This window comes from Scomber japonicus, chromosome 8, assembly GCF_027409825.1.
Source record: "Scomber japonicus isolate fScoJap1 chromosome 8, fScoJap1.pri, whole genome shotgun sequence".
Lineage (NCBI taxonomy): Eukaryota > Metazoa > Chordata > Actinopteri > Scombriformes > Scombridae > Scomber > Scomber japonicus.
Window position 1 is genome coordinate 15,533,515 of NC_070585.1, and position 14,416 is coordinate 15,547,930.

The following is a 14,416-nucleotide window of genomic DNA, read 5'->3' on the forward strand; positions in this document are numbered from 1 at the left end:
CCAGTTAAGTGTGGGGGCACTTTCACAGAGTATAACTCTAACTACAAAGGTAAAACAGGCTTAAAGTTTTTAATCACAGAGGGTGGTGAAACACTGTCAACCTAAAAACTAAATGAAATCACAATTCCAATATCGTCAATAATGAACTATAAAACATCTGTAGAAAATCCTCAAGAAGCAACCTTGAGGCCAATGCTTATTCACTAACACCCTGCTCCATAAAGGCTACACTCACACTGCAAGAAATAGGCCTACAGATCAGAACACTTATTTGCAGCTGTGATAGCTCTCTTTCATAAAAAAAATCACATGCCCTCAGGGGAAAAATGTAGGCCTTGACTTGTCTGCATGGTTTCCTGCCTGGGAAAGTGACTGAGGTGAAATTCAGCTAAAATTGACCAAAATCAAAGTAATGGTCGGGTAGAAAAACAAGGATGTGGAGAGAAAAACGTCTTTGTCAGTTGGATTAAATGGCTCAATATCACACTGGGGCGACTGTAATATCTGGTTTATAAAAGCAAGGTGAAAACAGTTACGTACGGGAAACTGTAAGGGATTACGAAATAACTGTGGTCCAACATTAAAAACTCAATGTGGTATTTAATATTAGCATGGAAGTCCTAATTTTAGTGATAAACATTACGTATGGTCTATAAGACCATATAGGCTGTGGCATAGACAGTATTGAAGCTGTGTCACGGAAGTAATTACACAGTACTACATGTTCCATAATGCATTGCGGCGGCAACCAGAACTACATCCTGAGTTCACAGTTGATTTTGCTAACATGCGTGTTTTAGTGGGGTAGCAGTGACTGCGTGCAGTGAGCTATCTGTCTGTCCAGGTTTACCATGAAGTAGTTTTAGTGGTTGATTTCGTGTGCTTGTTATCTGCTGTTTGTAAAGTATGTCCGTGAACGCATCAAACCACGAGCTGATCCAGCTGATCCACCGCCATTTGAAGGAGCATGGTTTCCACTCAGCTGCAGATGAGCTTCAGAGGCACAGCCCACAGGTCGATACAGTCCACACACACGCACACGCGCACACAGGCACCGGGGAAGTTGTTTCCTATTCTCAGACTCTCTGTACTGTTGGGTTATCACCTAATATTGTCTTATTATAAGTATACTATTGCCATAAGTTGAACTAAGTCTTCCATAAATGATATTACTAAAATTGCATTTTGAACAGATAAATAGCCTCACATTCCTTGTTTTCCAAACACCAGTGGCTTATTTTCTTATGTGCTTGCATGTTTGGAAAGTGTTATTTGCATTGCCTCATCTTGGACCTCTGACTCATTGCACTACTTTCTCAGGATCATTGTCAGACTAATGCATATATTTCAAATCAAAGAGCAATTGAAACTGTTAAAACTGGACCATTACAGAGTCTCTGGCATTATACCCTTAGTTTATTACATGCATATAGCTAAATCTGATCTATTATTGTTCAGTGCTTCTGAAACAGAGGGTGCACGCCCCCCTGGATGGGTTGCAGAACCATTGCAGGTTAGGCCCAGTGCAAAAAATAAGAAGCGAAACTAAAACTAAAGTTTTAAATTGTTAAACACAAGTGTATCTAATACAACTATTAATCGACCACTTAATGGAAGCTTTTAAAAAAGGAAGAAAAAAAAAGATTAATCCCACATGCTTTTCCTGGTAGTCAGAATATATACTGTAGGAAACCTCCATGAATCTGAATTCATTTAATAATGATGAAGAAATGAGTGTGCCTAGATGAAGTGGAGGTTCAGTGGATGTTCTAGTAGTGTAATAATTAAATGTAATGTTTTTGTTCATTTTCTGCAGGGGGAGACAAAACTATCTACATCATTATTGGACATCTACAGTTCGTGGTTAAAGTGAGTATGATTTCTGATAAATGTAACACCTTGATTGGATTCTTTTTATAATGTTGAGAAGTACATAATAGATTGTTTCTATTCCTGACAGTAACTCCAAAAAGACTTTTACTCCAACTAAAGGTAAGACCTCTTCTTTTCCAAAAGTGACCGTAAACATGCAGCATTCATTCTCTCAGCGTCTCTCTTCTTCTCAGCATTGCCTGTCTTTGAACTATTCTAAAGATTTCTTGTGTGTACATTATGCAGTGCTCCTCAATATTGAAAGTTTGTGCATCACTTTTTCTATTTTCATCTTACACCTGCACCAGCCACAAAAATCACAACTCCATCCACATCCAATCAGACCCAAGCTGAGGATGACAGCAGCTCAGACAGTGAGGAGCTGAGTCAGAGTCTACTGCCACAGGTGACATGCAGAACAAAACACTTTACACTGCATGCATGAATCCTGATGTTGTTTTAAGTGTGCACACTCACGCATCGCCACCAGTGATTGTAATGAAAGGTTAGATTTATTTTGATTTTACAGACTCCCTCAGCTACCAGTAAAAAGTCAGCTCCCACAACCCCAGTCAAACCAGTGGCAGCAGCATCTCCAAACAAAAAGAAACCATTGAGCCCAGTCAAACCTGTAACTGCAGCCCAAGGGGATTCAAGTGAAAGCACTGACATATCAGAGAGTGAAGAAAATACTCCAGCTGTTGTAAGGCATCCTTATTGATATATTAAAAGTGAATAGCTTTAGGCTGCTGCTACAGGGAGCCTGAGTTCATTTTTTGTCATGTAAATAACATATGAATATTTTATCCTGTTTTACATATAACTACAGACATCAGCATCAATAGTGACACCAGTGAAGCAGAAACCGAAATCAACAGCCAAGGCAGTAAAATCTGGTAAAAACTCACATGGGTCTGACGAAAAAGCTGCAAAGAAGAAACCTGACAAGAAAAATCTAAAGAGCAGCAAGGACACAGTCGGCAAAAAACAAGCCTCAGTTAAGGTCTGACTAAGCATTTTGTTTTACTGTCTTATTAAACTAACGGCTTCAATCACTCCAGAGACTAAAGCTGCTGCTGCTTCTCCTCAGGTCAAAAGTCCCAAGAAGAAAAGCAGCGTCACCTCTGCAACAGCACCTTCTGATGGTATGTGTTGACAACAAACACACACCAAACATTAAAGAGGTGGTAAAACTGAGAGTCTGCAGGTGTATTTAAATAAACCTTTAACTCCTTTCTCCTACTTTCGGGGTCTAGCCAAGCCATCCACGCTGAAGAAGAAGGATAAAACTGCAAAATCTCCAAAAAAGGTGAGTTTGTTATTCAATAATAATTTATCCATATAATGTTTGAACCCTGCTTTATGAACCAGTGACAATAACGTTCTTTGACTTTACTAAGTTGGCTGTTTGTTTTTTTTTTAGTCTGTGTCGCCAGCAAAAAGGAAAAAGAGTGATGGTCAATCTGCAGTAAATGGTGTAAAGGCGAAGAAATCAAAGGCGAAAACTAAAGACAAGGCTGTGGCTGCTGGTGGAGATGATTCAGACTCTGACAGCAGTTTGGATGTAGAGAAATGGAAGACACTGCTCCTACAGATGACAGGTAGGTGGTATGTGTGCTGTGTGTGTGAGGGAGAGACACACACAGAGTACATTGTATGTGTAAAAGCTTTGGATGAGGTGGTGGGAGTTTCCTACAGCTTTTAAAGCAGTAGTCCACCCTAAAGTACATTAAAGCAGCTTGTTCCTCTGTTACTACAGCGAGTACACAAGGATTGTGAACAATTTTAATAAAAATACATTTATGCCTGAGATCCAGCAGTCAACTGTCTACACATAAAAACTGTTTAAATTGTGGCCTGTGGATAATTTTGAGTTACCGTGTCATTTTACATGGAAACAGATGTTGTTGAGTTTTTAAAGCGTTTTTTTTTTTTTGGCACTTTGCACACCACAAACCAAATCCCACTGCAGTAGGGTGAGCTAGACTTAATATTTCCAAGATCCTGAGAGTCAGGACTTCAGGTAGCTTTCCAGGTTAAAGGAAAAGCCAGAGTATTCACAGTTTTGAGAATACTGATTACTCATTTCCTAACTGGAAAGAGAAAGAATGAAAGGTGGTGAAAGTTAGGAAGAGTGGAAAATGCAGGAAATGATGGGAGATGAAAAGACAGGGAGAGCTGGGTCTTCTCACTTAAAAGGGAGAAGGACAACCCACCAGACAGAACAGCACCACCCATGAACAACCTCACCATGGAAAACTGATTTCATACAAACAGCGTGTGTACAGTAGCTGTGTACATTGCCACTGATGTTTTCTTTGATGCATTTGTGCCACCAAGACATGTTTGTCCAACGTCTAAACCTTGTTTTCTCTGTCCACAGATGCTGACGTAGCCAAGATGGACACCATCCATGCTTTGGACTCCATTCCACCCCCAAAGAAGAGAGTCAGGAAACCTCGGGCCAAGGCACCAGCAAAAACTGACACTCCTGTTAAACAGAATAATGAGACTGTTGAGAAGAATGAGGGAGTGGAGGCGAAAGCTGTGACAAAGCCAAAAACGGATAAAGTCAAGAAGAGCCAGCCAAAAAAGACAACATCTGTGGACTCCTCTGGCACCCTGAGCCAAGAGCAAAACCTGATCACTGCAGAGGATACACCAGCTATGTCCAACCTACCTCCCTCAAAGGCAGAGAAAAGGAAAGTTGTGACTCCCAGTGAGGAAAAAACTGATGAGACAACGTCTGAGCCTAAGAAGAAGAAGAAGAAAAAGGAAAAGGAGGTGTTCGAAAACAAAGTGGAAGAGCATCCAAATGAGATAGGGGAAGATGGAAAAGGAAAAAAGAGCAAGAAGGAGAAGAAAAAAAAGAATGAAATCACTGAGCCAGAGTGTGTTGATAAACCTGTGGAGGAGAAGAAAAAAAAGACAAATAGTGATAACAAGAAAACTGACACTCAAGAAGAACTGATAACAGAGATGAACAAAAATGGGAATGCTGATACAGAGGAAATTACAGAGCCAATAGTAAAAGAAAATAAATCTAAGAAGAAGAAAAAGGAGATGGCTGATAGTGAGGAGACTTTGGCACCAATATTGGAAGAAAAGAAAGCAAAGAAGAAGAAAAAGCACACAGCTGATAGTGAGGAAAACTCAGAACAGACAGCAGTAGAAAAGAAAGCAAAGAAGAAGAAAAAGGCCAATGATACTATTGAAAATCCAGAGCCAGTAGTCGGAGAAGAAAAAGAGAATTCAGAGCAGATAGTTAATGAAGAGAACGCAAAAAAGACGACAGAAACTGCTGAGAGTGAGGAAAATCCAGAGACAGTTGTAAAAGAAAAGAAAGCAAAGAAGAAGAAGAAAAAGCACATTGATAGTGCTGAAAATCCTGAACAAGTAGTCGAAGAAGCAAAAGAAAATTCAGAGCAGATAATTGATGAAGAGAAAGCAAAAAAGATGACAGAAATGGCTGATAGTGAGGAGAATCCAGAGACAGTTAAAAAAGAAAAGAAAAAGAAGAAGAAAAAGGAGAATCCTGATGAAAGAAATTCAGAGCAGATAATTGAAGAAAAGAAAATTAAGAAAAAAAAGAACAAAGCTGAACATAATGAAGAGGTTTCAGAGCAGATAGTTGAAGAAAATACAACAACAATCAATGAAATGCTGGAGCAGAATACTGAAGTGAAGAAGAAAAAGAAAACGAAAAAGGCGTTAGAAACCGACTCCGCTGACTCAGAGCCACTACCTCCATCCACCCCTGAGACGCCAACTCCTCCTACAGACAAGAAGAAAAGTGAGTAACACTTGTAATGACTCGTAAAAATCATGACGGATTACAGTCTTAATGCTTTCGTAATCTTGGATTACTTATTTTACTTTTTTTTCTTTTTTTTCCACAGAAAAAAGTAAATCGATACCATTTGAGTTTCCAGAAACACCTTCAGCCTCTGTCTAGGATGACACCCAGAAATAGGTATCACAACACTGTTATCTGCTCCAGAAAACAAAAAAATTAAAAGAAAAAGAAAGATGTGATGATTTTTGAATGCCAGGTCACTTCATTCACTGATTTTCATGTTATTTTTTACAGAAAGGGAAATCTTTGAAGATCACAGAGTCATGAAGCCTCTGCATCCCTGCTGAGATAGATCGTCTCTAATAATGTGTTTAACAGTTACAAAGATCACTGAAAACTTTTAAAAGAAATGGACTTTTTTTTTTTTTAATATTTTGGTACATTTTTAAATTAGTATCTTTTCTGTTTGTCTTATATGTTTACCCATTAAGTGTGTTCCAACACAGCTGTCTTTTACTCTATGTTTTGTTTGATACTTGCCATTTTAATGGTTTGAATACAGTGCATAAAAGGGATTATAGCTGACTGGAATGGCTGATCCCTTTCATGAAATCTTCTCAAAGTGAAATTCAGTCATTGAATGGAGTGATGTCTCCTTTAAGCACATTCTCGTTCAGTCTCAGGAATTTCTCCCATAATGGTCCCCAATCTTGATTTGTTATCTATATACATTTATTAACCCATCATGAAAGATAAAGGTTGATGAAAAAAAACAGAAAGGCTACATCAGAACATTTTTTGTCCAGATTTTTTATTTATTCAAAAAATATGTGGGTAAAAATGTTATAACTGCCTATTGTGGTATTGATTTGTGAAGAGCATGTTGCAAACTAACTTTTTTTACATGTTTGATATGACTTTCATATATGTACAATATGATTTTAATACAAATTAAACTTGATAGTTTTGTAAATCTTGTTGTGTACCTGAAGTCTGTTAACGTGGACACCGATAGATTCATGCTGGTGCGATAGGTACCAAAGATGCTTTCTGTCATTTTATTTAGTTCTATGATGATGTTTTCCAACTCCCCATTTTCTAATAAGTCTGTTTTTATTTAGTTATTTCTTGATTTAAAAAGAGAGTGTGACACTCTAGTTGACAGCTCTGAGAGCCACTCTCAAACTGGAAAGCCAAAGGTATCACATTTCATCTCCGCATCTGATCACCACCAGGCATTTAATATTTTCTTGATTTAATTTATTGTTTCCCCTAGCTGTCTAGGGTGGAAAATAGCAATTCTGCTAAAAAAAAAAAATTAAAAAGCCTGGTGCAATGCATCTTTCCTTGTTTTATACAAGGTTAATGGTTTATTGTGCACTGTCCTGTCTAAAGAAAGTAAAAATTACAAATTAATAATCTTTTTTTTCTTTTTTTTATTGTGCCAATGGCAGGCAATGCTGGGTTATCCCGGTTAATCAGCATGAATGAACAGCCTTTACCTATTAAATGGCTGATATTACAACACTGTACTTCTCACTGGAACATACAATCATATTATGTATGAATAAATAATAAAGACACAAAAGGGCGGATATCATTACCAAACTTCACAAGACGTTCTATAAACGCCACTGGAATATTTTACCCCTGGTAGTGAGCAGAAATGCCTTTATAAACACATCTGGCTCCAAATGACGTCATACAAGCAAGATGGCCGCCCCCTCTGTCACTGGCAGGAAGTGGACACTCGTTGTCTTCATTTATGTTGAGTTAGTGGATGAACACAGAAGAAACAAATGTGGAGGCTAAGCAAAGTTCGCCACAAAGCGGGTCGTCAAGGCGGCAGCTTGGAGGAGACCAGGTTAAAGAGGCGAGAGCACGAAAAAGGTGAGTGGTGGCCGAAAATGTGTCAACGTTGTGTCAGCAAACACTAACATTAGTCCTTGTAAATGAGGAGGATAAAGTTAATTTATGTGAGGATGTAACCGCTAAAGTTTCAGTATTACAGTAAGCGACAAATCTAGCTGTTACTGTGACTGTTTGCACCTATTTTACTAACACAGGTAACTTATTTAAGCACAAACACACATTTGAAGTCAGTACAGATAACTAGGTTGCGTTTTAACATCACCATGGTAACGTTAAATTACTGTACTCACATTTTGCGCATGTGATATTAATCCAACTAACTAGCTATTTAAATAAAGGTTTCAGTCAATCAACAAGCAAGAAATCACTGACAACAAGAGCTGGGCGGTGCAGACAGTTCATGTTCATGTTTCGCAATGTATTATATTTAATGCAAATTATAGTAATAACTGTATTTGTGTTGCTGTACATGTAAACCAGTCCACAGTCAAATGATATCGATAATGTGACGAGATTTTCTGTCAATTATGAGAGTTGGAAACGTTTCTTTGCACATAATTCTGATATAGATTTAAACTGTAGTCATGATATAATTAATCTCTGAGAAATTACACAGCTTGTAGCTAATGTAGATACAGTGGCAAACCATGGGGGCATATTAACTCATTTCCCTTGGCTGATGAACTAGTGTATCGGTCAACTCAACATAATGTATGAATAATAATATGTAGTAGAGAAACAACTGCTTGATGAATCAATGAATGGAACTACATTAATTATTAATTGGCACCCATTTAGGTAATCATTTAAGACATTTTTTAAGCATAAATGCTAAACACTCTCCAAGGTTCAATGAGGTTTGGCTTCCTTGTTTTGTCACAAGGACCCTGGGGATATGTGGGCATTTTGTGCAATATACTGACATTTTATGGACCGCCATTAATCAATTCATTCCTACTACTACTACTATGACTCCCTTATACTCAGTGTTTAATATACAGAATAGAGCATTGTCACTGAATTTGACAGGTCAGTGGTTTGTATGTGGTTATCTTTACACTGGTTGGCCCAAGTGTAGTTTGCTGCCATCAGCTGACTGAAGCAGAGTATTGTGTGATATTTGTAAATGTTCTGTTGTAGTACTGCGACAGGCCCGCAGAGACAGACAGCTGGTGAGCAAGAGACTCCTTCTGAATGAAGATGAGGAGCAGCAAGAAGCCGCCATGGACACTGACCCAGGAGAGCAGGTAAGTGGCAGATATCGTGGTAGAAACAGGGTTATCAGGTGCAGTAAAATAAAGGATTGTGTCATCTGAATTTGTTCTCCATGTCTGCAGGATGTGGTTGGCTTGGTCCACAAACTTAAACATAGTGGGCCTGAGAAGGAGGTCCACCTGAAAGCCTTGAGTAAATCTCTCCGAGACCCATCAGCACAGCTCTCCTTCATCAAGTATGGTGGTAACTTTTGTCGTCACATCAAATGAGTTAAAAGGTATTTCATAGCCATGTTTAGACTGTGTGTAATGCATCATGTTTGTGTGTATATCTGCTTTCACTCTAGGCAGGAGAATAGTATGCATCTGCTAGTTGGCCTCCTTACTGGCAGTAATGCTCAGTGGCGTCTGCATTCTGTGCGGTGTCTTCATGAGCTGTCCAATTCTCCTCACCCCAGCGTGACCCCAGCCTGTCTGCCTGCCACTCCCTACCTGCTGACCTATCTGTCTGGACAAAGTACCAAGTTCACTGTTAGTATCCATTCATACCAGGCACCATGTAATATCACTCAATCATTCTTTAGGATTTTCACTATTTGCATCTATGTGTTTTCACAGGAGCTGTGTCTCTACACACTCGGTAACCTATGGGCAGACAGTGATGTTGTTAAAGAGAAACTTCTTGCTCAAGGAATCATACCTGCTCTGGCCAGCTGTATAGAGGTAAACTAAAAAGATGGATGAGCGTAACAGCAGCTCGACATAGTTACACTAATAATTTTGCTTCAGTATGTGTAACATACTGAGATGGCAGGAAATCATTGGTAGAATTTTTATAAATAAACAAGTCACTCAGAGGATTTCTCCCATTTACTTTTTATTAAAATGTAGAGATGTTTGTTTGTGTTTGTCCAGAACCAGAGACATAATCTAGCAGTGACGGAAGCTGTGGGGTTCACCCTTTCTCAGCTGCTCCAGACCAAAGATGCAGCACAGAAAATAATCCCGTAAATATACCAGTTTATCTCTCTTTTTTTTTTTTTTTTTTAAAGTTTGTACTTACAATAAACACTGTTGTCTGTTGTGTAATGTTCTCCCTCTCTGTCTGCAGGACGGTCCTGGCCTCTAGCTTACCCTCACACTTGATATCAGTTCTGACCCCTGGCCCAAAGCTTTCCTTGGGGCCTGCCATTGAGTGTGCGTGGTGTCTGCACTACCTCATATGCAGGTGAGAACTGTACGATATTCACAGCAAATGTCAACAATCTGTTATATTTACTCAGTTGTCACCATGCGCAGTTACTTCAGAGACATGTGTAATTGTATTGATCATAATAATAATGACCTGTCTTCTCTCTACCTTCATCTCAAAGTGTTGTGGATAATAGAGCACTCTTGGCTCATGGAGCACTCTTACAGTGCAGTTCCCTGTTAGTGTCACTAGGTGCTGCTGTGGCTAAAGGAAACAAAGAAGAAGGACTGGAGTTGGTAAGAAAATGAACAGATCAAATACAAATTTCTTAATGTTTTTTTGCTTTTTAATGCTCTTGTTGTTTGGGTTTTTATACAACAAACATTAACTAAAAATATGTGAGAATTATCATCTATTTTTGGTTGTTTAGAGAAGAGGGTTTTTTTTAAATGGAATTAACTTACAACTCTATAACCTTACCAAGTTTTACCAAAGATGACTAAATATTCACTGTAATAACTTATCTCATCTAAAGGAATTTCAAGTATTTAGAAGAAAAAAAAAATCAAATCAGAAACCATGAAAATCAGCCACAGTGTAAGCAGACACCATTTGTAATATTTCTGTAGAAGTTTGGATAATAAAGAGTGTAGTCTTTAAACTGACATGGAGCACAAAGATGTTTGCTTTGTTCTTCCTCTCCAGCTTGTCTGTCCTCTGCTGAGGTGTGTGGGAAATCTCCTGTCCTCATGTCCAAGAGAAGACCTGACCACTCAAGTGAGAGACGTTCGCCTCGTGGTTGCTGTTTGTGCAGTTCTTCAGGCTTTCTTCAAGAGTCAACCAGCGTTGGCCAGAGAGAGCGCCTGGGTCCTCAACAACCTCACAGGTTAGACTCATCGGTTACAGTCACCTTTGATGCTCCACTGAATCCCAAACATACTTCTACAATAATTATGGTGTTTGCATTTTATTAACTTGTCATATCAGCAACATAAAGGTATTAGGCACATACAAGTATTGCTGTACACTGTATTAAATCCAAACTATTTATTTTGGATTGTATTTTAATAATATATATGCCCATTTACTAAATAACATGAATGTGGTTGGCTTTTACTTGTTTTCCCTCTTATAAGCCTTTTTGGTACACAATTGGAAATTAAAGAACATCTTAATGTAATTCATGTTTTCTAAAGTGTCATTATTGTCATTAGTTAAGGTGTAGAGATCTAGCTGTTTAGCCCTAAGGTTAGTGTGGCAATGTTAAAATGTTATCCTTATTATACTTTTATGGAACATATCTAGTGCCAGATTCATTTTAGCAGTATTTATGAAAACATCAAATGTAGCAGAGGAACATCCATTGCAGGAAAATGAAAATGGGGGACAGTATGGTTTTATCCTTGAATTGACACCTGAGCATTGGTGTATATGTGAAGGTTTTCTGTGTATGATGTCCTTGTTTCCCTGCATTTGCCATCTCTCTGCTGCAGCTCACTCCAGTGCATTCTGCTCTGCTCTGCTGACTCTCAACTTGGTCCCTGGACTGATCCAGCTTCTGCCTTTTTCTCAAGGCATCAATACGATGGTCAGTGCAAGCTGAAGCTAAACTGTAAAAAGATTGTTTTTATAGAATGCTTCACTGTCATTGTGTGATAATGATAACAATAATGATCAATGTTGTGTTTGTTCTTATGTTTCCTTAATTTCTGACACAACTCCTCACTCTTACACTACATCTCATCATGGATGCCTCTTTTGTTCAGATCCTGAGAGTTCTGGCAAATATTGCCCATAAGAAAAAGGAGTTCTGTGTCCAGCTGGGCCAGCTTGGATTGCTGTCTGCACTCTGTGCCACACTTAAAATGGCCAACCAAGAGATGGTGACCCTGAGTCTTGACGTCCTGTTCATGCTGGTAGTTAGTAGTACACAGGTAAGCAAGGCCACATTAATGACTGAAAAACAAACTAGATGATGATGAGGTTTTACTGAGATACTTGGTTGTTACATGTTTTCTCTGTGTTGTCTTATAGATGATGAGTAATTGTTTCCCTTCAGATTGCAGAGGAGTTTGTCAGGCAAGGTGGGCTTTCACTGTTAGAAGCTATTCAGTACAACAGTGAAGGAGAGATGAGGCGAAGGGCAACATACCTCCTGGAGCACCACCTACAGTCCCACTCATCATAGTGCTCTGTCTGTAAGGACTTTTCTTAAATATGTTAAATGCAGAATTTGGACAAATCCAGAATTTAAAACATTATGTTTTGTGTTGCAGGTTGAAAAACATCCCATCTCATGATCCTGAACTAAGATGAACACATGAAATTCAAATACATGGGATACAGTGTGTCAATAAAAACATTAGTGTCATCAGGACACACCTGAGAATAGAAAAGCCTACTACATCTTTACCTCCATACAATCTGTAAAATGCAGACAGACAGATTCTGTTTTTATATTTAAAGTTGTTTTGAAGTACTTTAAATATCCATCCATTTCCTGCTGCTTATCTGGGGACAGGTGGTACTGGTGATGGTTTTCTGGCGCTCCTGTGCCATGTTGTATGTCTGGGGTCTCCTACCAATTGGTTGTGCCTAAAAAAAAAAACAAGTATGATCTATTTTAATATGCACTGACTATCAGTGTTACTACCAATGGTGCAGTAATATCTGTACAGATGAAATATTTTTTTAATACTCGAGACTCAATACTTCTTATCATGCACTCATTCTTAAACTTTGACATTGTATCCATATTTATATCCAGAATGGATCTGGTATGTGTTTTTGTCTGTCTATCTATTATTATTAAAAGACTGAAGACTTTCTCATCTGACAGAGGATGTGTTTATATGAAAACTGACTTTGAATATCTACAGTGCAGGTGATACAAAAACATCCTGTCTTGTTTTTTTATGATTGTAGCTTGTAGAAGTATCATTTGTGTTACTGTCATTAGTCCATGCCATTAATGTCTATTTGTACATTCAGTATAAGTTAATAAATGAGAGCATCACTACTGAATAATACTTGAGTTGTTTGGTTTGGTTTTTGTTTTTGTTTATTGGCCACACTGTAATAGATTTGGAAAATACAGCATATCAATGTGGAAAGAGAACATTTTAAGATGTACTTTCATCATTGTGTGTTTGTATAATGCCTCGTGAGAGACAAATACATGATATATATATTGATATGTTTTATGGACAGTATAATACCTTTATAGAGATTTAGTTTCATGGAATTAAAAGCTATAGTGATAGCTGTTGTGAAAATGTCCTGTTTTAGTAAGAATTAATAATTATTATGGTAATAATAATCAGCATTATGGCCATTGCCCCATAGGATAACAACCTAAATACAGGGGGGGCAATAACCCCACTTTAAGTCCGGTCTGCTCCTCCCCTAAATGAAAAAAAAATTAAGTCTCAAATTTCCCCACTTCCTTTCCACCCACAACATTCCCTACCCGTTATCATTCACACTGCTTCTCTGCACTTAAAACTAAAACAAGGTGGGTCCCTTTATGTTTTTATATCCCTGCATTCTTTGAGACTGCTTTTACAAACTTGCATGCAGCAGATACCTGAAGTATTTCTGCTACACCAAAACTATTCATGTCTGTTCTAATCTGCACTGTAGACTTGCAATCTGTGCTGTCGAGTGGAGAGCATACATCTGGTTCGATTAATTCCTCCTCTGTCTCCCCGCAGCCAAACACATTGTTTAGTTTCCTGGCAATGGAGGATACTGAGTCAACAACTACAGACAGAACAACAGGAAATGATGGGAATCAGGAGGCAGACCACAGAGTGCTGATGTCCAGTAAGCCTCTGCATCGCTTCGTCCAAAGAGAGCCCAGAAGTCTTGGGGTAACACATCAAACAATCCAGGAACATAGAAATGAGATAGTGGTCAATTTATTTAAAAAACGAAGGTGTGCAGAAATAGATATGTACTAAAAAAGGGGCTATGTTAGTATGTTTTGTTTGTCTTCACCTGCCTACTCCTCTCCTTACCAGATTGCCATTCTGGTCTGTGGCTGCGCAGAGGTCCTGATGGGATTTCAACTGGCCAGTGAACATGTGGAAACCTCTTGTTTAATCTACACCCCCTTCTTGCAGGGAGCTCTGGTACATAACATTTGGCTGGTTAGCAGTAGTGACATGTTGATTCTCCACCTTCAGAGCAGCAAAATAAATTGGTTTTACGTCACTTATATTCTTTCTTTCTAGTTAAGAGCAGCTTTTGTCGGAAAAAGACTATGTCGTTAAATCCCCTGAAAACTTGATTTCAAAACTAAAAAGAATAGTTAGATATATGCTCATTTTCTTTCATGCTGAGAATTGGATGAGAAGGTCAATACCACTCTCAGAAAAAGTAGTTCTCACCTAGCTCTCTGCCAGCAAGGAAATAAGTATAGTTCCCACATTATTCCCACACACACTATTCATTGATGTGAAGTGGACT

At 38.5% G+C, this 14,416-nt stretch overlaps 2 protein-coding genes across 2 annotated transcripts; both read left to right on the forward strand.

Annotated features, from left to right (window-relative positions):
* Positions 1 to 778: 778 nt before the first annotated feature.
* On the forward strand, positions 779 to 6,087 carry LOC128362725 (nucleolar and coiled-body phosphoprotein 1-like). The gene is made up of 12 exons (XM_053323570.1): positions 779 to 1,014; positions 1,817 to 1,869; positions 1,961 to 2,021; positions 2,138 to 2,278; positions 2,402 to 2,575; positions 2,702 to 2,875; positions 2,963 to 3,017; positions 3,129 to 3,181; positions 3,296 to 3,473; positions 4,256 to 5,665; positions 5,772 to 5,845; positions 5,963 to 6,087. Exons 1-11 carry the CDS (start codon positions 907 to 909, stop codon positions 5,825 to 5,827), a joined length of 2,463 nt encoding a protein of 820 aa, XP_053179545.1. The 5' UTR covers positions 779 to 906; the 3' UTR covers positions 5,828 to 5,845; positions 5,963 to 6,087.
* Positions 6,088 to 7,419: 1,332 nt separating this feature from the next.
* tmco6 (transmembrane and coiled-coil domains 6) lies at positions 7,420 to 12,783 on the forward strand. Its single transcript, XM_053324013.1, has 13 exons — positions 7,420 to 7,558; positions 8,681 to 8,787; positions 8,878 to 8,990; positions 9,102 to 9,285; positions 9,373 to 9,477; positions 9,670 to 9,761; positions 9,866 to 9,982; positions 10,128 to 10,242; positions 10,652 to 10,832; positions 11,440 to 11,534; positions 11,713 to 11,880; positions 12,006 to 12,144; positions 12,223 to 12,783. The coding sequence occupies exons 1-12, from the start codon at positions 7,468 to 7,470 to the stop codon at positions 12,132 to 12,134; spliced, it is 1,497 nt and encodes a 498-aa protein (XP_053179988.1). The 5' UTR covers positions 7,420 to 7,467; the 3' UTR covers positions 12,135 to 12,144; positions 12,223 to 12,783.
* Positions 12,784 to 14,416: the final 1,633 nt, after the last annotated feature.